The following is a 25,933-nucleotide window of genomic DNA, read 5'->3' on the forward strand; positions in this document are numbered from 1 at the left end:
GCTATATTTAAGAGGGAGTTAGATGTGGTCCTTGTGGCTAAAGGAATCACGGGGTATGGAGAGAAGGCAGGGATGGGATACTAAGTTGGATGATCAGCCTTGATCATATTGAATGGCGGTGCAGGCTCGAAGGGCCGAATGGCCTACTCCTGCACCTATTTTCTATGTTTCTATGTCTATGACATCCTGCTCAGAATTCTTCGACACCATATACTACAAACATCGTAGACATTCAGGGCTGTCTTTAACAGCCTGCAATGTAATTTCTTACAATGTCAGATGACTGACTTAATATTAGTGTGTAATTATTAGTGTATAAAGTATTAATATATTAATAATATTAAGTGCTTAACTTTGCTATCCTGGAAAAGGCTAATTTATGTGCAAAATGTCATTAAAATTGTTGGAACATCTTCATTGACTCAGCTTTTCATCCACCTTGCTCACGTCCCAATCATCATTTTGTTATCAATACAATGATTCAAAGTTGTTCAATTACAACTTTTACTTGTCGTTTAAATGAAAGGATTCTTCACTGTATTTGTGATCAGCCCATTCAGTCAAGACATCTCTATTACCAGAGACTACAGACTAAACGAGGGGGTCGCAGTGCTCAAGGAAAAATCTTTGGAGATCAGCACTGGAACTCTAACAAAAGTTTGTAAAGACCAAATTTTCTACACTTCCAAACCCCTAGCCCAAATCCACAGTGTCAGAGAGCCTGTTGCTCCCTCGGATGTAATGAAGTCAGATGCCTATCGACCATACAACGATGCAATGGATTGGAACATATTTGCTCCCTGCACTGCTAGTAGCAGAGACCATTGCAAGTGCAAGAGCCAACTCCCAAAGGCACAAGGGATCAAGTTAATCTGCAAGCAGGCAGGCGGAAGATCAATGATTGGGCAATTGCCTGCTAACTTTACTGATCAACAAAAGTAAAGGTGAATATCATAGTTGTTGCTGCATCCATGTAGCTGGAATTATCCTTGAAGCTATGCAACGTTAAACTCGAAGAGCCATGAGAAAGCATGAAGTAAAGCAGCATATCTAATCACTGGATATCCTTCCTCACTGTCCACTGTATCTCCAATTTTGGTGTTGTCTGCAAATTTACTAACAGTGTTAACTAAATTGTCATCCAAATCATTAATGTCAATAATAAGCAAAAGTGGATCCAGTACTGACCCCTGCAACACTCCACTAGTCACAAGCCACCAATCAGAAAAATAACCCTCTGCAATTATTCTGACACCTCCTTCCAAGCAGATTTTGGATCTGAATGGCTCACCAACTAGCCAAGCATTTGGGACCTTGTCGTAGGCCTTAGTAAAATCCATATCGACAATGCACACTGCCCTGCCTTCACCAATCCCCTTGGTGACCTCTTTAAAAAAAACCTCTCAGATATGTGAGGCACAATTCCCCATGCACAAAGCATACTGACTACCCTTGGTCAGCCCATGCTTATCCAAATGCTGTCAGATGCTGTCTCCCGAACCACCTCCAACAAATGTTTTACCACTGAAGAAGGGGCTCTGCAATTTCTAGCTTCCCACACGATCTGAGAATACTTGGTCAGGCTCTGAGGATGTATCCACTTTAATGAGATTTAAAATCACTAGGGTAACTTATTTGCCTTAGTTTCTATGATCTCATCAGTAAAAAAACAGATGAGAAATATTCCTTTAATGTCTCATCCTGCGACTACACAAAGACGGCCACGCTGAGTTTTAAGGGGACCTCTGCATTTCCCTAGCCACCTTTCAACCTTTAATATACATGTTGAATTATTTAGGATTTTCAAATACCTTGTCTGCTAGATCCATTTCATGTTCTCTTTTTGCCCTCCTGGTTGCTCTCTTACACTTCTTATACTCACAGAAGGAAACGTTCCACCTAAATCTGATAGATGCTTCCTTTGTTCCCTCCTCGTCCCCGTATCCACAAATGGGCTCTTCCCTATCGGCCCATGCAAGTTCCCTCCAAATGCCTCCAAAACTGTCCTTGTCCCAATTTAGCACCTTAACTTGTGGGCCAGTCCTATCCTTTTACATAACTACATTAAAACTATCGAATTATTACCATAGGTCCAAAAGTGCTCCCCCACTGACACTTCGTTCATTTGCCCTACAAAGTACCCCAAAAGGTTTATTGGCATTGATTTCCTTTTTCAGGAAGATGCATTAAACTCACAGCACAACATAAAATGATCTCACCATTCCTGCACAATTAATCAATGATTTCTATAATATTTTATACACCCATTTGCTAGAAGCATTGTTGTTATCTATAGTTGTGATAACAACCTTCCATAAAATGGAAATGCTAAAAATAATTCTCACTGAGCAACTCTAAGGATTTTGTTCATACATAGTAAAGATCCATCACAGAGTGAGCGTTTTCTACGGCACAATGTTTCAGCACTGTTTTGCTTTACATCCATGGAAATGAAACATGATTTGACTTTTGTGTAAAACACATATATAATAAGACTCCCAGGAAAAGCATCAAATGAAATACTTCAAAGTATTTACAAAGGTTTCTACATTTTGAGAAATGTGCAGCTTTTTAGAATAGCTGAGTAAAGTTTTCAGTAAGGTACACGGAATTAATGTACTTTTAATTTGTTCACTTAACAGAAAGCAGCTGTAACTTACAGACTTCTCATGTGTGGCTTTGGACGGAAAGTCTATCTCCAATATATCTTTTAGATTTTGCAGCACAGTACACTCTGGAGACCTGGGACAAAAAAAGCCCACCAGCAATGAATTTATTTAACCAAACAATGTGAAGATTATTAAATTTCAGTCAGCACTCAAAATGGGAGAGTATTGTAAACCACTTACCAAAGATGCATGTTAGTGTTCAGCTTATTCTTCAGCGGAGCTACCACTAAGGGTAAATGTATATACTTTAGAAGTTGGCCAGCAATAAGTGCAAAATGTAAAATTAATTTATTCGGAACACATACCATGATCAGCACCAAGGAAACAGCATTCAGGCAACATTTTCAGGTGTCTAGGATCCACTTCCAGATTTATTGAGACATTGTTACCTATGACATCCAAAACAAACAAGAAAAGCATGTAATACTGATACACAATTCTTTGCTCAAATAGATTATTCATCTCTGAAGAACTCTGCTTGAAGCTTTGGTGTGTTTCTTTCGGGAGCCTTTCCATCACTCACCATAGTTTTAAAGATTTTAAATAAAAGTTTTGTATATAAAAACTTTTATTAATATTCATTCTACCCGCTACATCCTGCCAAGTGATTGAAAATACAAAATCAATTCTTATTGTTCTCACCTTATTTTAATTGGAATCATGTGAACGCAGCACAAACAAATGTACTAAGAAAAACAATTTAAAAAATAACTATGCCCCGTGTTTAAAGCTTACACGTGTCTAGCACGAAGTACAGAAGCCTGAAGTTCCACACCACCAGGTTTGATAACAGCTACTTTCCTACCATCATCAGGCTCTTGAACCATCCTACACAACATTAACCCTAAAGGGCCTGTCCCACGAACATGCGACTGCAAGCAGCAAACGAGACCTAACGTACGGCCTCGCGGGGCCGGTCCCACTTCGATCGCCGGAGCCGTATGGAGTTGTACGGAGCTGGTCCCGACATCACTCGGGGCTCCGAAAAACTGACAGTTCAAAAAGTCCGCGCGGCAACGGCCTGCCCGCAGCCACCTCGATGCCGTACGCACCGCCTCGACGGGCATACGCAGCGTCTTGACGCCGTACGTCACACGCGGACTTCGCTCGAACTTCACGTCACTCACTCGACCTCCGCGCGGTCCCCACTTCTGGTTTGGTCACGATCGCCACATGCAGGCGCATGCTGGTGGGACCGGCCCTGTACACGGATCACTCGACCTCCACGTGGCCCCCGCTTCCGGTTTGGTCGCGCTTGCCGCATGCAGGTCGCATGCTCGTGGGACAGGCCCTTTAGCCTACCTCGACAACAGAATACCGTGGATCACTTCTTGCGACGTGGGGGTGAAGAATGGACAAGGGGGGAGGAAGGGAAAACAATGGACAATGCGGACCTGGCGTGGGAGTGACCGCTGTGGGGGAAAGGGGAACAAAAGGAGGAGCCAGCGTACTTTGTCAGTGCCGTAGGTGGCCGCTATTTGCATACATTGGGTATGCAAGCAAAGAATTTTACGGTGCCTTGTCACATGTGACAATAAAGTACTCCATTCCATTGCTCTCTCATTGTCTTGTTTTTATAACTGTGTGTTTTTGTATAAATGCCTTGTTTTCTTTGCATTCTTTTTTCACTGTCTTGTGGAATTGGTGTAATTTATGCATAATATGTTTTTGGTTGTGTTGTCTGAGACCGAGTGTCTGTGATTCTGCTGCAGACAAGATTTTCATTGTACCTGCACCTCATTGTGCATGTACGTATGACAACAAGAAACACAACTCGGCTGCTAGTCATCATCATGACAGCAACTCAATGTAGCTAAAGAAAAGGTAAAGAGAAAAGATTAGTTTCCTTTTATAAAATCCATTTTGATATTACTACCATGAGAAGTCTTAACATTATTTTACAAAAACCTGTGAACATCTGCTATGCAAACTCTTTGTGATTAAAAAAACAAAAATTAATATCAAATGATTTAAAAAAGACATATGGAAACATAGAAAATAGGTTCAGGATTAGGACATTCGGCCCTTCGAGCCATCACCGCTATTCAATACGATCGTGACTGATCATCCAAAATCAGTACCCTGTTCCTGCTTTTTCCCCATATCCCTTGATTCCGTTTGCCCTAAGAGCTAAATCTAATTCTCTTTTGACAACTAAATAAGACACAAAGTGTTGAAGTAACTCAGTGGGTCAGGCAGCATCTCTGGAGAGTATGGACAGGTGATGATTATGGTTGGAACCTTTCTGCAGTCTAACGAAGGGTCCTAACCCAAAAAATCTGAAGGGTCCTGACCCGAAATGTCACCTATCCATGCTTTCCAGTGATGTGGTCTGGCCCGCTGAGTTACTCCTGCACTTTATGTCTTTTTTTGTAAACCAGCATCTGCAGTTCCTTGTATCTACGTGCCAAATGTTTTACATTTTTCTTTTGAGAATATTCAAATATAACTTAGTTAATGAACGTATTGTACTTAGAGCAATTCTCCTTGTTGTTGATGCTCGTGCTGGATTTTCAGGTTCAAGCACCCAGGTCTTCTCATCTATTTCATCCATAACATCCCAGAACTCCTTTAACGAATCCAGAGCTGCTAGAAACTGACTGTGCAGGTTTTCTAAAGAGCTCTGAAAAAAATCGAAGGGAATCTGAGTTCTTGAATTAAGCAATGGAGAAACAGTTGATACATGCATGTACTTGCAAAACATATTTCATAAAGTTTGCATATCACCTATTAGAAATTTGAACCCCGTGGGAAAGCAATAGTGTGGTAATAAAATGGACTAAGGGACGCAAAGCAGCAGATCGGTCTTGTTTATTTTTCAGACTAAGTATTGACGTCACTTTTCTTTTTGAAATGCATCAGGCTTGGTCAACATAGATTTAAAATAAAATAGCACAACTAATACAAAGCTCACAGTACAGTAAGAACAGGAAAACATAGCGACGCTGAAGATATGCAAATAACAATGTGAAGCAATGCATTTTGACTGGAAGAGTGAAAAAAGATAAGATAAACTCAATGGTTCATTTTGACCATGGATGCAAGAAATGAGACATAGGCGCATAAATGAAACAGTATTCAAATAGGTATGAAGGAACTGTGCAGATGCTGGTTTAAACCAAAGATAGACACAGAAAGCTGGAGTAACTCAGCGGGTCAGCCAGCATCTCTGGAGAAAAGGAATAGGCGACGTTTTGTGTCGAGACCCTTCTTCAGAATCTTCAGTATTCAAATATGATGTCAAATGGATGAAGCAATTAAAAAGGCAGGAGTTTTTGCTAAGGTACACAAAATTGCTGGAGAAACTTAGCGGGGGCAGCAGCATCTATGGAGCGAAGGAAATAGGCAACGTTTTGGGCGAAACCCTTCTTCAGACTGATGGGGGGGGGGGGGGGGGGGGGGGGGGGAGAAGGAAGGAAAAGGGGAGGAGGAGGAGCCCGAGGGCGGGCGGATGGGAGGGTGGGAGGAGACAGCTAGAGGGTTAAGGAAGGGGAGGAGACAGCAAGGGCTAGCAAAATTGGGAGAATTCAATGTTAATGCCATCCGGTCGCAAGGTCCCCAGGCGGAATATGAGGTGCTGTTCCTCCAATTTCCGCTGTTGCTCACTCTGGCAATGGAGGAGACCCATGACAGAGAGGTCGGATTGGGAATGGGAGGGGGAGTTGAAGTGCTGAGCCACCGGGTGGTCGTTATTGCGGACTGAGTGGAGGTGTTCGGCGAAACGATAGCCCAACCTATGCTTAGTCTCCCCGATGTAAATCAGCTGACATCTAGAGCAGAGTTTTTGCTATACAAGTAGACATCTAAATCATAAATGAAAGGAAACATGAAGATAAATAGAAGCGAGCAGGCCATGTCTTTTCCACGACTACATAAAATCTTGGTTGATATTTTTCCTGAGTTTTACTAGCCCCATATCTAATTCTCTATTTTCAACATACTGAGCAACTGAGCTTCCATAGTACTCTTGTGGAGACAATTACAAAGGTTCATTGCCTTCTCTGTGCAGAAGTAAAGAAACATAGACATAGAAACATAGAAAATAGGTGCAGGAGTAGGCCATTCGGCCCTTCGAGCCTGCACCGCTATTCAATATGATCATGGCTGATCATCCAATTCAGTATCCTGTACCTGCCTTCTCTCCATACCCCCTGATACCTTTAGCCACAAGGACCACATCTAACTCCCTCTTAAATATAGCCAATGAACTGGCCTCAACTACCTTCTGTGTCAGAGAATTCCAGAGATTCACCACTCTGTGTGAAAAATGTTTTTCTCATCTCGTCCTAAAAGATTTTCCCCTTAACCTTAAACTGTGACCCCTTGTTCTGGATTTCCCCAACATTGGGAATAATCTTCCTGCATCTAGCCTGTCCAACCCCTTAAGAATTTTGTAAGTTTCTAAAAGATCCTCCCTCAATCTTCTAAATTCTAGCAAGTACAAGCCGAGACTTTCTTCATATGAAAGTCCTGACATCCCAGGAATCAGTCTGGTGAACCTTCTCTGTACTCCCTCTATGGCAAGAATGTCTTTCCTCAGTTTAGGTATGAACTTCCTTGGTTAGGGAGACTAGATCTGTGTACAATATTCCACATGCTGTCTCACTAGAGCTCCACCTACTGAAACAAGACACCGCTATTCCTGTACATAAATCTTCTAACAATAATGGCCAACGTTATGTTTTCCCTTCAAGCTGTTTGCTGAGTTAATATATCCACTTTAAGTGATTTGAGTAGGACACCCTCTCGGCGAGATCACCAGTTGTGGAGCTCCATCCAGCACGGCCTTGTTGGCTTCGGAAGCCACGGCCTCCAGTACGGAAGCGGCCATTCCAGGTGTCCCAAGCCGCTGTGAGGATTCCCCCGACGCCGGAGCACCATCACCCGGCGAGAACGGCCTGGAACATCGGGCCTCCGTAGAGGCAACTGTGGAGGCCTCAATAGTCCCGACTATGGGTGGACATGGGATGGGGACTGGACATTGTGCCTTCCCTCATAATAGGAACCATTGTGGGGGGAGGTTTTTATGTTTAAATTTCTTTATTACTGTTATATCTGTATTCTTTCTTTGTGTGCTGCATTGTCAAGAAGCATTTCACTACACCTAGGTGTATGTGACCAATAAAATAACCTTTGAACACCCAAGACCTTGAACTCTAAACACCTTTGAATTTCTCATTATTAAAAAAACAAAACATGATAGACAACTTCACATATTTTCATCCACCATTCCATCGTCTATGTCCTTGTTCATTCACTTCTCGAAAGGTTTTCTAACTCCTCCTCACACCCCATATTGCACCCAGCCTTGTATCATCAGCAATCGTATCACTGATTTTCATTTACATCCATTCGACTCAAATTGACCCGTTTGTACCAACGCACTGGTTTCTGATCATCAACCAATCCTCAATCCATGCTTGTATATTACCCATAATACTAAATGCTATATTTTTTTAATAATCTCTTGGCCAAAGGTTTTCTGAAGACTAGAGACACAGTGATAAATATTAGAACACAAAGTACCGGAGAACTCATTAGGTCAGGCAGCATCTCTAAATGATACGGAGATGTGACATTTTGTGTCAGGACCCATCACCAAAACGTCACGCAAGCATTTGGAACGACTCGCATGCCTTCAGCTGGTTTAACCTCAAAAAGATTCTGAAAGATTTGTCAAACATGAGTTTCATCAATCTGCATTGACACTGCCAAATCCTGTTAATATTTGCCAAATATCCAGTTCTCTCTTATTTAGTTACCAATTCGAATGAGCAACTGCTTGACTTTCATTAAACAATGATTAGGGTAACAAGAACATATTCTGGCAATTTCAAGTACCACACTATAGAAATGGCATCAAGGCCTTAGATATGAGTCTGAAGATTTACTAAAGTGGAACCAAGTAAGAAAGAGAGCCTGCTTTACTGAAGGGAAAAGAAGGAACCTGGCTTGTGCTTAGAATAAAGCAGACTAAGTTCAGCTGCAATAGATATATTAAAAAACCTCAAAGGCCAGAGGGTTAACAAGCAGCAAGAACAAGAACCGTCAAAACTGACATGGGTACAGTAATCTTGAATAATAAGTCCTATCTGAACAATACAGAAATGGGCCCTTCAGCAAAACCTATCTATGCCGACCAAGATGCCTGTCTGCACTAATCACATTTTCCCGCATCGCTCATTTCATATTCATGTACCTGTCTAAGTGCCTTTATATGATGTCATTGCACCTGTCTCAACCACCTCTTCTGGCAGCTCATTCCATATCTGGTGCGAGATCCCTGGTCTCAGTTATCCCTTAAATTTTTCCCCTCTCATCTTAAACCTGGGTTCTCCAATTTTAGCCTCCCCTCCATGGTATCCTTTGTATCTACCATTTTTTCTGCCCCTCATAGCCTTATAAACTGCAATAATGTCAACCCTTCACCCCAACGTCGTTCCATCCAGGATGAACAATCCGAGCTATACTAACCACTCCTTGTAACTAAAGCCCTCTATTCAAGGCAACATTCTGGAGATTATTCTGCAATCTTTTAAATGGTATCCTATCCTTCCTGTAGTATAGTGACTAGACTGTTCTTAAAAGTCCAAGTATGCCCTTATGAAAGTGTTGTACAGCTACAACATGACACTCCGACTCTTATACAAAATACTTGAACCTTTTGAGGTAAGTATGCCAAATGCCTTCTTCAGTACCCCATTTATTTGTTTCGCCATTTTCTGGATACTATGAACATAAATCCCAAGGTCTCTCTTATAACAACACTGCTAAGGACACCACCAATGTCTCTATACATCCTGCCCCAATCATTTGACATTATGATGAAAAGATCCACATAAAGAAAAATATTACGGAAAGATAAGGAAAGTGCAGGGCATCTCTGGAATATTGACAAAATAAACTGAATGGATACCTTCCATTTTGTATGATATTAATTTCATGAACTATGTTAAATGGCAAACCAGCAAAAGTAATTTCTCATTTTTAACATAATGAAGGTTTGCAGTATTGATGTCTGAACCTGCTGTCCATTTTTAACTAGAGTAGGGTATCTTGGGTGAAGCCACCTTCTTGCCATTTTCTATGGCCTTGATAGTTTTCCCAACTATGTAACAAATGTTTCATATTATCCAAACAATTTGGAACTATCAAGATCATCAAGAACTAATCAAAAATGTTTCGGCACAGACATATAATCATCACTGCAAATCAGGTTTAAAATAAACTGGGGACCTTCCAACTATAACTCATAGTCGATCATATTTTCACAGGTTTAGACATAGATTAATGATGTTGACTTTTAAAATAAATCAGGATTCATCATGATGCAGATGGCTAGCAGGTTTCTGCAAGAATGTGTTCATATCCTTCTGCTTGAAAGCAGCTTTACTACTTTCTCATATAAATCTGAGCATCGACTTAAATTGATATTCATGAAACTTGAATAGAATTCAGCGTTTGAGAAACTACAGTCCTGGCAATGGTACACAATAACTTCAAGTGTCGAGCTGAATGACCAGAAGAAAAAATATTCCAAGTAACCAAGTTGAACTATTACTGGCAGCTTCTGAGAAGGCTTGTATGGAATTGAAGCAGTGTTAATGCCAAGCATGACCTATAGTATCAATGATGCTGGAGCAGAGAGCATTCGCTGCGATTTATTTAGTGGGGGCCATAGATAAGAAAACAAAATGGTGGGAATGTACTGGTTGCTGGTTGGTTTCCACAGCATTTACTAGTGATGATGTGGAAGAAATCACATTGTCAGCCTTGTTGATGCGCCACAATTCAGAACACACAATTTCTTTACAAACTGCAAGGACAGTAGCACCACTTGTAAACTGTGTGGCGAGAGTGCAATATCAAACCGAGGATGTGGGGCGAAGAGGGAAGAAAAAGGAGATAGTGTGACACAAACTGGGAGAGTGGGGCAGGGGAAAATAAAAAAGAACAAAAAAGAGAAGGAATACAAATTGGGAGAATGAGAGCAAGGTGGGAAAACAAAGATACGAGTGATCTGTGATGTGCATATATTTGTCCTGCAAATGTTCTGGCAGCTTTATTGTTGTTCCCAGGGGTCTGAGACTTTCCGAAGAGCAGTGGGTTGAGAGACTTTTTGGCACTATTATTGTTTTTGTATGAAGTCCATCAAACGTTGTGAAAATATTGAGAAATTACCAATTTGCTTAAATAAATGTATTATAATTCGGGATCTGTCAACTGACCCTTTGTACACCTAAAGTTTGGGCAGATACGATAGGTAATGGAGAAAACAAAATAAATGAACTTTCCTGCAAGACAATGGTTCTGTGGGAGATTTGCCCCCATATCCATCAAGAAGGCTGGGGCACTTTCCCAAGATTGCACCAAAGCCTGGCGACTCTTTGTGCGCTGGACCCAGAAGGGCAGCACGATGGCGTAGCGGTAGAGTTGCTGCCTTACAGCACTTGCAGCACCGGAGACCCGGGTTCGATGCAGATTACGGGTGCTGTCTGTGCGGAGTTTGTACGTTCTCCCCGTGACCGCGTGGGTTTTCTCCAAGATCTTCGGTTTCCTCCCGCACTCCAAAGAGGTACAGGTATGTAGGTAAATCGGCTTGGTAAATGTAAAAAAAATTGCCCTAGTGTGTGTAGGATAGTGTTAACATGCGGGGATTGCTGGTCGGCACGGACCCGGTGGGCTGAAGGGCCTGTTTCCACGCTGTATCTATAAACTAAATGAAAGAGGATCTGCTATCGTACATAACAATCGCTCCACTCTTTTAAATCTTTATTTCACCAGATACCCTTTATCCAGCATCTGTACACTGTGGACGGCTTGATTGTAATCATGTATAGCCTTTCTTTGATCGAAAAGCACACAACAAAAAGCTTTTCACTATACCTCACGACAATAAACTAAATTAAACTAAGCATGCACAAATGTACGAATCAAAAACGTCCTTACATTTGATGAGCACCATCGGTTTCCCTCTGCTGTTTTGTTGTATTCCCCATGATATCCAACATCCCAGAGATTCCCAATGACTATGTTGAAAAACCTAATGTGAATCTGCCAATCTGCGTTGCCTGTGACTTGCAGATGCCTGTGATCAGAACATTCCACTTCAATAATGGCTGCGGATACAGCAGCATAAGAGCCTCAAGGAAACAAATATGCTTGTCAACTCTTTGCTGAGTAGAAAACAAATTTGAGGGATGAGGTTTGGGAGATGGAACAAGATCTAGTGCAAGCTTAGCATTCTATTCCATATATGCAGGGTAAGGTAAGTTGCAGGTAATTTTTATTTTTTTATTTCACAGGCTTAATTTACATGCATCTAATTGCTTTGTAGTGCCTGTTATAATTTGTTGTTAACTAAAAACAAAAAGTTTAACCTACAAAGAGGAGCCCCTGCAGCACTGGATCAGGTCAGAGCCAGTTTCGTTCATAAAGTTCTAGACTAGGATATATGCTCAAGGCAAGACAAAGTTGGCCAACCACAAGCACAGAAAGCTTGCTACTCCCTGCAACTTCTGGCTTAATACATCACTTTTATACAGAGTCGTTCACAGCTTTAGGAGGAAGTGCACAGCATGAAACATTCTGAATTGTGGCAATTGTTAAAACAATGTAGAAACTGCAGGATCCAAAGGGTCACGACTAATGAACCAGTTTTTTTTGTGATATTAAGCATAAATTTGTCTGGACAGCATGATAGCTGGCCCGCACATTAAATTATGAAACCAGTTACATACATCAGAGAGGAATTACTCGCCATGGTTAAAATTTGACATCTCAGATGGTCCAGCTCTTCCTCTGAACTGCACTTAAGTGCCAGCCTACATTATATATCCAATTTACTGAGGAGAGCGTAAACACACAAATATTCTAAGACAAGAGATAACTGGAAAGGATGTTTTCACTGGTGGGAGAGGTCAAGACCAGAGGTCATAGCCTCAGCTTAAAGGGCACACTTTTAAAAAAGTGAGGAGGAACTTTCTTAGTCAGAGGGTAGTTAATCTGTGGAACTCATTGCCACCGAGGGCTGTGGAGGCCAAGCAAGTGGATATTTTTTAAGGCAGCGATAGACAAGTTCTTGATTAGAACGGGTGTCAAGGGTTATGGGGAGAAGGCAGGAAAATGGGATTAGGTGGTCGAGATCAGCCATAATTGAATGGTGGAGTAGACTCGATTGGCTGAATGGCCTAATTTCACCCCTATAACTTATAAAGCTGTGGTACAATAACTCAGCCCACACTTCAACCATTTTGATAGGCGTGCTAAGGTGCTATGAATTCCTACCCCTTGCCAAACCTAAGAGTCAGCTAGTTACATTCCAATGCACCATAGTTTTTACAGTGGAGTAGGAACAGATATTTAAACCTACTGGGTGTACTTTACCATGGCCTGAAAACATAAGATGTTGAAAGTGCAAAAATATACTCCATATTCCAACATCAATATTCCAGATCAAACACGACCGATTCTTTTTTATAGCAATACTCAGACTTTGGCTGAGAATTCAGGAAATGCAAACAACAAATTAGGCTGATGGATGTCCATTTTAAAATACATCAACTGGATAAAGTTCAACTGTTGTTTTTAAACAATATATCTCCTATTTTATAGTTTGGTGAAATACACTACAGATATAGTCGACAGAGCTAGACAAAATAGGCAATAGACTTCAGACTATAGAGATACAGCGTGGAAACAGGCCTTTCAGCCCATTGAGTTTGCGTCAACCAGCAATCCCTGTACACTAACACCAACCTACACACTGGGGACAATTTTACAATTTTAACCAAAGCCAATTAACTTACTAACCTGTATCACTTTAGAGGCATTGTAATACAATTCTCTATTTTAACAGCAAAACAAGGAATCTTCACATTATTTGTCTCATTTTGAGAAATCCAATAACTTAGCTTCCTGCACCCAAAATCACTCAGTTTTGTTACCTTCTGCTGACTGACACTCGACAATGTCTGGACCAGGACCCTATATCTTGCCGGTGTGACAGACTGCAGATTTGTGTTTTGTGCTCAGTCCGTTCGGATGCATGCTCAGGCTTTTTGCTTTTAATGTAAACTATTCTGAAAGGTTTAGTCTACCTCAGCAATCTCTGCTGAATGTTTATTTATGGTTATATTACAGTAAAGTGCCTCCATCTGCTGTGCAAGTCCAAGGCAAATAGCTGCCTCCTTCAGCGTGCTGTGCTCAATTGGGCCAGGCAGCTCTAATGTACATCAGTGCGCATGGTCAATATGAATGTTACACTGCAACAGTACCGAAAATGCCAAGATTCTTCTTTCTTTTCATTTTAATAAAATAAGTTATTCAGATATGTTATCAATGATTTTGAAATTGTTTTGATCAATATGTTCACCTAAAGTGCTGAATTGCTGCATTGACCAGGAGTGGTTTATTTTCACAGTCCTTGAGGTTTCCTTCCTCCATTGCCAACAGGAAAAATAAGAGTAAGTTTTGTACCAATTACAGAATTTAAATTCCATGTTGATCTCACCTGACAGAAATGTTCAAATACTCATTTCCATGTTTAACTCCAGGGCCCCAAAGCAGTCAGGTGTGGAACTATTCTATAACCAGGGCAGCTCAGTCGCCACAAAAAGCACTGATGTTGCACTTGTTCATGTTCATTCTAAACTAGTCTTCCCTTTTCCACAAGGAAAGACCCGTTTTGGGTCTTAAAACGGGTATATTGACAAATAATAATGAATATTTCCACAAATGTCCATGTGGTGCAAGATAGTTACTTCGAACATTTGTTTTTAAATCACACTGATCAAACATGACACAGACAATCTTATATAACCCCCAAACTCTGCAAGAGCTAAAAGGCTGACCTCACTACCACGGAGGCCGGTAGCACGATAGGGAACTGAACGTTTCTGCTGATCATCAGGAAAACCAACTTCATAATTAACGAGAATGATTCCAGGGATTCAGTCAAAGATTATTCTGTAAGAAGTTAACCCCTCGCCTTCAGGCAACTTTTCTCAAGAAAGCCATAGACTGAGATTTCCTTTTGTTTAGTTGAAAGCAATAGGTTAACAACCCTGTCACAAGATAAAGTTGTCCAGCAAGATAGCGGTTACATATGGGCGCAGGCCAGTTTGCCCTTGATGCTCATTCCTCACTAGTCATGAAGTGCCATCTCAGCTTCAAACCACTGGCTTTATCTGATCATGCTGTGAAACACCTGCACTGGCTATCAGGCTTTGGCTTGATGTGCAAAGACCTGCCATCATCTGCTTGACATTGCTCCAGTTATAATCATTCATCTGAATGAATATGTCAGAGCAGCAGCAGCAGCCCTCTCATCACCAAAACAGAAAAATACATCAAAACATTATCATCTCAGCAAGAAGACAGGGACCATAAGGAAAATTATGCATTTCAATATAGGTGCCATGTAAAAATGTCAAGCTATAATTTTAGCAAAGGAAGAAATGCATGCTTTAATTAAAAATATATTTAAACACGACAGCTTTTTTTGGATCAATACAGAAACTCAAACTACAAATGATTACAAAATACATATTTTGTGATTACATTTTGGTTACAATTAATTGGCCTCAAAGCAGCCAATGGGGGCATATGCTTAAAAATAATTGAAAAGCATAAGGAGGTATAAAGACTATGGTCTATTAATTCTATGTTTTTTTATCTGACACATGGTGAAATGAATGTATTAAATTGATTGCAGTCACATTCATTGCACACAATTCTACAAAGTTATATCAGTCACTGATGCATATGATGCACATATACACAAGACTTCTACTGTAATACGAAGCATGCTTACACACTGTCTAAAATTGGAAAATCAGGCCTTAGCAGGAAGGTGAAAGTTATTGAAAGTTAATTGGAAAGTCCTTACTTGCACTGCATTTGCAGAGTCCATCCTTCACAACGGCCTATATGTTACCTTTATCAATGGACAAGGTCTCTCCAATTCTGCATGCAAAGCATCTTTCTTTCAGTGGAAGGTGGGAGATATGAAAGGGTGAAGTGGAGCCTGACCACTCCTAGGATCTCCAAGTGTCAGGATGCCTATTTGTACAATGGAGGGTGTCACTCCCAACAAAAGGTCATCTAATTGAAGCAGCTCCCCCTTTACAACCATAACCTCGTTCTACCATCATGTGAAGATATCTCATTTGCAAGCTTGCACTTCATCCCTACCTTCTGAAACTGCACACTGATATCTGCGCCAAATGCCTGGATGTGTAGCACACAGGCTCCCAGCTCCTTATGCAGAGTGAACAGAGAAATAACCTTATCAGTGTTTTCAGAAGAAATAGTGCAAGTGCCCTACAAAGTATCTGCATTGAAGTAATCCTCGGCCAGTGAACAAGTGTATAACATGCTGTGGCGGAAGATTACAAGGTGAGTGCCGGAAAAGATTCATCAGCAGAGGAATCTAATGGTTGGCATAAACAGAGTGGATTGGAGGGCCTGCTTTCATCTGCAGGCGTGTATGAGACTGATAACTGGTTAATCAGATGTTGAATCCAACTTTTGGTCATATCTTATCACTGACTTCTTCTGCTTTTGTTCATTATTTCCCTGTCCCCTTCTTAAACTGTGCAAGATCTCCCCTACATTTTCTAGTTTGGATGAAAGTACATTGCTCCAAAACGTTAACAGTTTCTTCCTGAATATTGCATATTCTGCTAACTATTTCCGCCATTTTCCATGTTGTTAACTTCCTCTCTTCTTGCTTCCCAGCCTACCTCCTCCACACCCAAATATTATCCAGTGTGGAAGTTTTTTCCAAGGATATAATGTTTCTTGTCAACTCAGGAGGATAAAACTAGTGGCAACTTGCTCATTATCATTCAATGCATTAAGACCAATCTATAATTCTACTTGTCCACAAATAGACGATTTAGTCTAATTACAGATTACTCAGAATTCCTAAATAGTTCATCTAAAAATAATGCTTCAAAGCATGGCAGGAGGCAAACTGAAGGACAATTGGTCTTTAAATCTTTTTAGTCAGTTGTCGATATCACCTTTTCGGTTGGATAGTCAAGAGACAAGTCAAGAGCCGAGAGTGTTTTATTGTCAAATGTCCGGAATCGGATTATTTTTCTGAATAAAAACTCAATAGATCATTTGTTAGATAGGCATAGTAGAAAAAAAGGATGTCACAATAAAGAAAGCACCAGGAAAGATTAGTTCTGATGATGTAAAAATATAGGGTGAAGATAAATCACAATGTTTCAGTTGGAGGTGTGCAGATATATCTGATTGTAACAGCAGAAACAATGTCATCAAGTGTTTGATGCAGAATGAAGCCAGAGAAAATAAACACATTTCAATGGACTGGTGCATCTTTTAAAAATTGTCATGGGACATTATTTCCACAGTACCAAGGAGTGGTCACTGCTGCTAATTATATACATCAGTAGAACCAAGATAAATGATATTGGTACATTCATCTGACACAACAATTCAAAATCCTATTTAGTTGTCACTTAATAATAGAACTAATAATCATCGAGATAGCTGAAAATTGAACAACCCATCAGCAACAATTTGCCAGATAACAAGGAAAAATGACAATGTTTAAATATCTGTTACTTATTTTGACGTTTCGAATACTCAGTGATACAGACTATTCTCCCTTCTTAATTCCCTTTTTGTGAATCTGCCAGTTTGTCACCCAGGTGACCTTAATTCATAACTGAGTGCCAGCCATTGGAGTACATGGTCCGTGAGTATCATAGTCAAACCCAATGTTTCTTCACTCAAATTCTATCAGCACATGTATGTTTGCTTGAGATTTGGGAGTAGGAACTCTGACCAACTTTCTTCATCCATCTTTCGGCAAAGATGAAAGACCAGGAACTTATTTAATTTCTGCAGTTCAACCAATTATTAGGTGAACTCAATATATCGCATGGGAGCGTGTAAGAATGAATTGCAGATGCTGGTTTAAACCGTAGACATAAAAAGCTGGAGTAACTTAGCGGGGCAGGCAGCATCTCTGGAGAGAAGGAATGGGTGACGATTCGGGTCCAGACCCTTCCTCAGACCCATGGGAGACCCATAAACACATGCGAGTCACCAGCAAACAAATGACCGATGCTTTCATCAGAATAAATCTTGTTTGGAGAAACTAATGTTAAGAGTTGACTCAGTTACAGCAAAGACCAAAGGATTGCTCTTTGATGCTACAGGAATAAAATGTATTATATACAGCAGTGATTTCAGAATTTGACCATTACCTCATGAGTCCAAGAAAGCACAAATGGAACAGGAAAATCTGTGGCACAGTCAGGTGGTTCAGCTGGATACTGAAAACAAAGAGAAAGGAGATTAAGTGAGGACTAATTTGCTAACACCTTACTTCAGAGGTGTCACAAAAATGACACAAGACTTGATCTCTAAATTTGTTTACTGATCTTTACCACACAATTTCATCTGAACAAGCCTTTTGTGGAAGCTATTTTTTTAAAAAATAGTATTGGAGAAGAGACTCAGGTTAAGATAAGGATATGATATCTAGAAAAGATTGGAGGATTAAATTTTCACCCAAAGAGTGATTGAAATCTAGAATCACATCACATGACGGAATGATGGAAGAAGTACTAATGAAACAAGAAATATTCCTACAAGTGCATGGAATGCTGTTGCAGAAAGGACTACAGACTGAGTATCAGAAAACAAGATTCAAACACCGAGAAACCTGATGGTTGGCTTGAGTACGGTAGGTTGGAGGGCATGCGTTCATGCTCTATGAATCAATGAGGCTGATAACCGATTAGAGATATTGGTGCAAATACAGAATCACTCATATGCATGACTCAAAGTAATAAACTTTTATTTCAGTTCATTATTTCATAGATCGATTTGTCCTCCTACCCATCTCCCTTCCCCAAATTGGTAAGCACACATATTAGTATTAAAAAATGCAATTCATGATTGAATCCATCAGGAAATAATGACTGTAATTTAATGCACTGTATAAAAGCCAGAATGTTTTGTTTTAAGTTTAAACAAAGCTTCACAATGTATTGTTTAAGAAAGAACTGCAGATGCTGGTAAAATCGAAGGTAGAAGCAATATGCTGGAGAAACTCAGCGGGTGAGGCAGCATCTATGGAGAGAAGAGGGGAGAGAGAGAAGGGAGAGAGCGAGCAAGAGAGAAGAGGGGAGAGAGAAGGGGGAGACATTTTCCCACATAAGCCATAGGTTACTGGGCAACCAAGTACCAAGTTGAAAGTGACCGAAGGTGTGGAGCCTCCACTCTCCCACGGCCACCTTCCACGGGCTGCGGGTCGGGTGGAGCGGAGGTTTGGGACAATGTTCATGCCTTCACAGTGATGTGATGTACGCGGGGGTCTGGACCAATCGCTGACAAGTCTCGCCCCCCGGCAACGTTATGTCCGTTATTGGACTTTTCTGTTGAGCGGCAGTTGGTCCTTTGGCCTGTAGGCGACGCCGCCTTCCGGGTAAGTGGCGTTTCGACAGAGCGGCCATTCGGTAAGTTTGCTTTTAGGCAACGCAGCTTTTCGGTTCGCTGGCTTTTAGGTGTCCAGCCTTTTTGGTTAGTTTGCATTTAGGCGTCCCATCCTTTCGGTTAGTAGGCGTTTCGTCTTCGTAATCTTTCGGTTTATTGGCGTTTCGGCCTCGTTTCCATTCGGTTCTTTGGCTTCGACTTCTTTGCTTCGGCCTCTCGTCCGTCAGCGCCACGCCCGCACACGGGAGAAAAGGAATTGGCGACGTTTCGGGTTGAGACCCTTCTTCAGACTGATGTCAGGGGAGGGTTGATAATAACTAACAATGTATTGTTAGTTATTATCAACCCTAAAAGATTTTGATTCTTGAGTTACTTGCAACCAAGGCAGAAATAGTGCTTGATAAATTGGTCAAGGCACGTCAAGGCTGTACTATACAATTTCTACATTAGAGTTGCTGACACAAGTACATTATTACAAACACTAGAGATTGATTCACCTTCAGTTTGCATGTTTGTAAAATAAACTTTTTTTGTTAAATAATCATTCAAGGGACGGGGTTTTGCAGGCTGAGCCAGTATTCAGTTTCCGATTCCTAATTGCTTTTGACAAGCTGATGGTGAGCTGCCTATTTGAACTGCTGCAATCATTGATATATGGGTAGACCCATAGTGTTGTTAGGAAGGGAGGTCCAGGACTTTGTTCCAGTGACATAGAAGGAACAGTGATGTATTTCCAATACAGGATGGTGGGTGGCTTGGAGGGCAACTTCGAGGTGGTGTGTTCCCATATTTTTTGCTGCCCAAATAGATCAAATACCAGTCAAAGCTACATCAAATTCTCAAAATGTAAATTTCTTGCTCTTAAAAAAGTCAAAGCACGTCAGGGCCTTGCTATACAATTTAATTTACTCCAAACAGTTACATTGCACTGACAGATAATCAACTCCTGTAAAAAATGCAAAATAAAATCTGAATCAGGCATTTTTCCCCTACGTCTGTAGCCTGAAAATTCAAGTAGGATAAAATTGCAAGATCAAATAATATCTAATTCCTCTCTTGCCATGGTAAATAAATACATCTTGCTAATCCAATACCAGTTTGTTTAAAAAAATATTCTAATCTGCTGTTCACATGAAATGCCAACGTTACAACTTTAAATCCATTATCAGTTCCTCACCTTTGATTTTAATTTAATTGTGATCATATGCTCTCGACCTGCAGAATCCGCAGCCTTCAGCTTAATGGTCCTGAACTCTGTATCCATATAAGCAAGCCTGAGTAGAAAATATATGAAAGGTTTATGAAATCAAAGTCTACTAGCAATTTGATGTGTTTGCTTTACTCCTATTAATCTGAAACTAATATCAAAAAGACAAGGTCTTGAGTGCCAAGCATTTCTCCTGTCACAGATTTACTGTGGTTAATACACCAGTCTGCTGCTTAATGCGATCATATATCAGAAAGTTATTTACGATCCGTGTCAAGGCTCACGCTGTGGTCAGTGAGCACCATGTTTCAGTTTTCCATCATGGGTACCTTTGGCACACACAGCAGGTTCCTGTCAGCCTTTACTTATGCACACATAAAACATCCTGTCAGTCCTTTGATCAATTTTTGCAGTTTTATACTGCATTAGGCCAGGCAGGGTTTTTTTTCTAGCTTATAAAGTTATTCATATTTAATATGCTTCTGGTCATTAAGGCTTTTTAAAACTATTTAAATTTTCAACAAAACTGATAATCGGTCCACACTGTTTCTCCACATACCTACTCTCCAGAATAACTCTGCACTGGACACTTGGGCAATAAGTACATAAACGTTAAGTATGTTATTCAGCGACTACAGCTCAGGGTTTAACACCATCATCTCTTCCAAAAGTTATCAAACTCAGGGAACTGGGTCTCAGAGAACTCCTCCCCTAGGCAACTGGATCTTCAACTTTGTCATGGGCAGACCAGTCAGTACAGACTGGCAACAACACTTTGCCTCGCTGATCATCAGAACAGGAGCACCTCAAGGCGGTGTGCTCAGTCCTCTGCTCCACTCTCTCTATACCCGTGACTATATAGCCAGACATGGCTCCAACGCCATCTTCAAATTCACCAACAATGGCATTGTTGGATGAATAATAGGTAATGATGAGTCCGTACAGAAGGGAGATCGATAATCTGACTGAATGGTGCCAGAAATACAATCTTGCTCTCAACATCAGCAGGATCTAGGAGCTGATTTTTGATTTTAAGAATAGAAAGATGAGGATTTGTGTATCTGTTTTCATCAACAGGATAGCAGACGAGGGAGTTGACAGCTTCAAGTTCCTGGGGCGTGCGCATCTCAGAAGATCAGTCCTGGGCTTAGCACGCTGACACAATCACAAAGAAAGCTCATCAATACCATTACTTCCCTCGAAGATTGAGGAGATTTGACATGTCGCATATACTCCATCTAAATCTACACGTGTACAGTAGAGAGCACATTGCCTAGCTGCATCATAGCCTGGTTTGGTAGCTTGAATTCCCATGAACAAAGGAGGCTGCAGAAAGTGGTGGACATTGCTGTCCAGAATGGGTATTGACCTCCAAATCTTCAAAGAGATCTACAGGGAGTGCTTCCTCAAAGACAGCTAATATCAAGGACCCACACCATCTTGGCCATGCTCTTATCTCACTACTATGGGGAAGGTGGCACAGGTACCCAAGAACCAGGACGTCTAGGTTTAAGGACAGCATCAGTTTCGGGAACCACATTGCACAATCCTTCCTCAGCAACGATCTATTTAGTTTGGTTTAGAGATATAGTGTGGACACTGAGTCCTCGCTGACCAATGATTAGCCAAGCCCTAGTTCTATGATATCCCAGTTTTCATCCTACACGCTAGCGGCAATTTCCAAAAGCCAATTAACCAACGCACGTCTTTGGCAGTTTGTACATGTTTCATTCTGGGAGGAAGTACAAGAAACTTACAGATATCAACCAAGTAAAAAAACTTGTTATTTGATAAAATAACAAGGCTTAAGAAATATTTTTTTTGAAGACCAGAAAGATAGTTTTGAACCCAAGTAGTATAAAAATAAAACAGATTAGAAAATTTGAAATATTTTAGTTGGCATTACAGAGTTCTCCAGATCCAAAACTGCCATTTAGTAATAAAATTTAAAGTTACGGCTTTTTAAGGCAAATAATACAAAATTATAAACCTGTCATTTTAGTTAGTTGTGCAGTTTGTCAATTTACCATCTGAAGAGGACTGCACATTTAAGTAAGAATGAGCTGACAGAAACGGTCTCAACTTTTCACTATTATTAAAGGCATGATGGACTGCATAGGTAAAAAGGGAAATTGTAAAGGGACAGGTGGATAAAAATGTGTGGTGAAATCTGGAAATAGATGGCATGCAAAGTGGATAAATTAAAAATCGCCCACCTTTGAATCCTAGACAGATACACAGACAAACAGACAGAACATAATGGAAAGCAGGTGTAGAGACCAAAAGACGTTGATGTCCAGGCACATCACTGAAAGCCAAGTTGTTGAAAGATCAATTAAAACACCATTTCAATGTTCACACCCCCATTCCATAATATTTAAGATGTCCCTAAAAAACTCCCAGAGGCTCCCAAACCATTACAACCTGGATGGGGGAAGCCACCGAGCCAACCCTCGCTCATCCCCCAAATCCCAGAGCTGGCAATAGCAATGGACGTGTCTGTCGGGTGAGGAACAAGGCCGGTAGCGAGGCGCTGGCCTACCCTGCAGGAGGCGCCCACAGGGCACAAATGCGAGGAGAGGGACGGTGGTTTGCTCGTTGATCGACTCGTTCAAGGGAGGCGATGGCTGGTGGCCCTGTCGCAGCCTGGGACATGCCGGGCGGGATCAGGCAATGCTGCTAAGACCTAGAGTGCAGACTGGAGTTTGAAAATAGCGCTAAAACACAGTGCCTCTTGCATGTCGGCTCAATAGATTATTTCTGTACACTTTGCTAATCGGGGATTGTGCTTGGGTATGGCAATACTTTGCTGGACTGTATGCAAGTAATGAATTTCACTGTGCGCTTGAACATGTAACAATAAAAGCACAATTGAACTATTGAAATATCACAATCAGGGCTAGCCACTCTTCGAGGGTTAACCCTGCTGAAGGGCCTTCTGACATTGGCCTCAGAGATTGAGATCACATTGTCATCAGGAGCTGTTTTTTCCCTTACGAAGTGGCATTGAGCTTGTCGGTGAGAAACGTGATGCTGTTACTTGGCTGCTTGGTTTCACCTTGAAGGAAGTGGCGGCATGCAACCCCTGCCACAATTGAACGCCCCTCTGAGCCTCCAGCTTAGCCTGCAAGTGACTCATTCCATTTACAGTGGTCTTCTGGTGGTCACACCGGGGCATTTTGTACAACTCTGGATCATCTGACTTGAATACAGCAAGTTGGTTCCTCAGTAGATTGTGGCTCTTCCGGTTCATCGTTAGTTAGAGAACACTCGTGTGGTCTTGGTAGGAATAAACTCCTCCAAACATTTCCTTCTTAAATCGGTGACAACATGGTGTTTATGCTGAGGTCCACTGCCAAGTCTTTGACCACCTCCCAGTCTACCTAGTCCTCTGCCTCGCCCAAACAGCTCTGCACAATTCTCTTTGAAGGAGTTGCACTCTTCAGTGGCTGCATTAACACAGGAAGTCCAATTTGCCAGTGCCGTGAGGGATGAAGCAATAGGCATCTCTGATGGTGGAATAGCAGTCATTCCAAGTGTTTGATCCTCTGATGCAGCAGCAGGTTTGGAGTTCAAAACAGATATATTTAAGATTATCCTGTCCTACCGGTGGCAAAATGTCACACACTCCGGCTCCATTTTGTGCTACAATCTTTCACAATTCTGCTGTTTTGCAATCATCATTCTATTTATTGTTCTATTTATCATTACTGTATGTATAATGTTTACTCGGTGAGCTTCACATGAACAAGGAATTTCATTGCACCCTGGTGCATTTAACAAACTAATCTGAATCTGAATCTGAGCAAGGTATTTGGAAGAACAGCAGCAAGCCATTTTAGGTACAAAGAACAGTCAACATTTAGAACTTTCTCAAAGGATGAAATTGTTAATAATTTCAGCATTGAGATTTCGGTAAGCAAGAGTTTTGATTTAAATACTGAGACAGCTAACCCGAGGTAGAGATGAGTTGAAACATCTGTCTCCTGTTCTGATATCCTGTTCTAGATATGTGAAAAGAAAGAGATTAGTTAAAACAAATGTAGGTCCCTTGCAGTCAGAAACAGGTGAGTTGATCATGGGGAACAAGGATATGGCGGACCAATTGAATAACTACTTTGGTTCTGTCTTCACTAAGGAAGACATAAATAATTTGCCGGAAATAGCAGGGGACAGCGGGTCAAAAGAGTTGGAGGAATTGAGTGAAATCCAGGTTAGCCGGGAAGTGGTGTTGGGTAAATTGAATGGATTAAAGGCCGATAAATCCCCAGGGCCAGATAGGCTGCATCCCAGAGTACTTAAGGAAGTAGCTCCAGAAATAGTGGATGCATTAGTAATAATCTTTCAAAACTCTTTAGATTCTGGAGTAGTTCCTGAAGATTGGCGGGTAGCAAACGTAACCCCACTTTTTAAGAAGGGAGGGAGAGAGAAAATGGGGAATTACAGACCAGTTAGTCTAACATCGGTAGTGGGGAAACTGCTAGAGTCAATTATTAAAGATGGGATAGCAGCACATTTGGAAAGTGGTGAAATCATTGGACAAAGTCAGCATGGATTTACGAAAGGTAAATCATGTCTGACGAATCTTATAGAATTTTTCGAGGATGTAACTAGTAGCGTGGATAGGGGAGAACCAGTGGATGTGGTGTATCTGGACTTCCAGAAGGCTTTCGACAAGGTCCCATATAAGAGATTAGTATACAAACTTAAAGCACAAGGCATTGGGGGTTCAGTATTGATGTGGATAGAGAACTGGCTGGCAAACAGGAAGCAAAGAGTAGGAGTAAACGGGTCCTTTTCACAATGGCAGGCAGTGACTAGTGGGGTACCCCAAGGCTCAGTACTGGGACCCCAGCTATTTACAATATATATTAATGATCTGGATGAGGGAATTGAAGGCAATATCTCCAAGTTTGCGGATGACACTAAGCTGGGGGGCAGTGTTAGCTGTGAGGAGGATGCTAGGAGACTGCAAGGTGACTTGGATAGGCTGGGTGAGTGGGCAAATGTTTGGCAGATGCAGTATAATGTGGATAAATGTGAGGTTATCCATTTTGGTGGCAAAAAACGGGAAAGCAGACTATTATCTAAATGGTGGCCGATTGGGAAAGGGGGAGATGCAGCGAGACCTGGGTGTCATGGTACACCAGTCATTGAAGGTAGGCATGCAGGTGCAGCAGGCAGTAAAGAAAGTGAATGGTATGTTAGCTTTCATTGCAAAAGGATTTGAGTATAGGAGCAGGGAGGTTCTACTGCAGTTGTACAGGGTCTTGGTGAGACCACACCTGGAGTATTGCGTACAGTTTTGGTCTCCAAATCTGAGGAAGGACATTATTGCCATAGAGGGAATGCAGAGACGGTTCACCAGACTGATTCCTGGGATGTCAGGACTGTCTTACGAAGAAAGACTGGATAGACTTGGTTTATACTCTCTAGAATTTAGAAGATTGAGAGGGGATCTTATAGAAACTTACAAAATTCTTAAGGGGTTGGACAGGCTAGATGCAGGAAGATTGTTCCCGATGTTGGGGAAGTCCAGGACAAGAGGTCACAGCTTAAGGGTAAGGGGGAAATCCTT

At 41.3% G+C, this 25,933-nt stretch overlaps 1 protein-coding gene across 2 annotated transcripts in view; it reads right to left on the minus strand.

Moving 5' to 3' along the window:
• Positions 1-25,933, minus strand: part of fancl (FA complementation group L) — a 70,560-nt gene that overhangs the window by 624 nt on the left and 44,003 nt on the right. For both annotated transcript variants that reach the window (XM_055639884.1, XM_055639883.1), the window contains exons 7-12: positions 20,326-20,422; positions 17,915-17,983; positions 5,142-5,292; positions 2,975-3,058; positions 2,850-2,895; positions 2,661-2,742 (exon numbers count right to left, since the gene is read on the minus strand). In XM_055639884.1, the coding sequence (XP_055495859.1) occupies positions 2,661-2,742; positions 2,850-2,895; positions 2,975-3,058; positions 5,142-5,292; positions 17,915-17,983; positions 20,326-20,422 (529 nt within the window). The remainder of the gene's footprint in view (positions 1-2,660; positions 2,743-2,849; positions 2,896-2,974; positions 3,059-5,141; positions 5,293-17,914; positions 17,984-20,325; positions 20,423-25,933) is intronic.

The sequence above is a fragment of the Leucoraja erinacea genome, chromosome 8 (assembly GCF_028641065.1).
Source record: "Leucoraja erinacea ecotype New England chromosome 8, Leri_hhj_1, whole genome shotgun sequence".
Taxonomy (NCBI): domain Eukaryota; kingdom Metazoa; phylum Chordata; class Chondrichthyes; order Rajiformes; family Rajidae; genus Leucoraja; species Leucoraja erinaceus.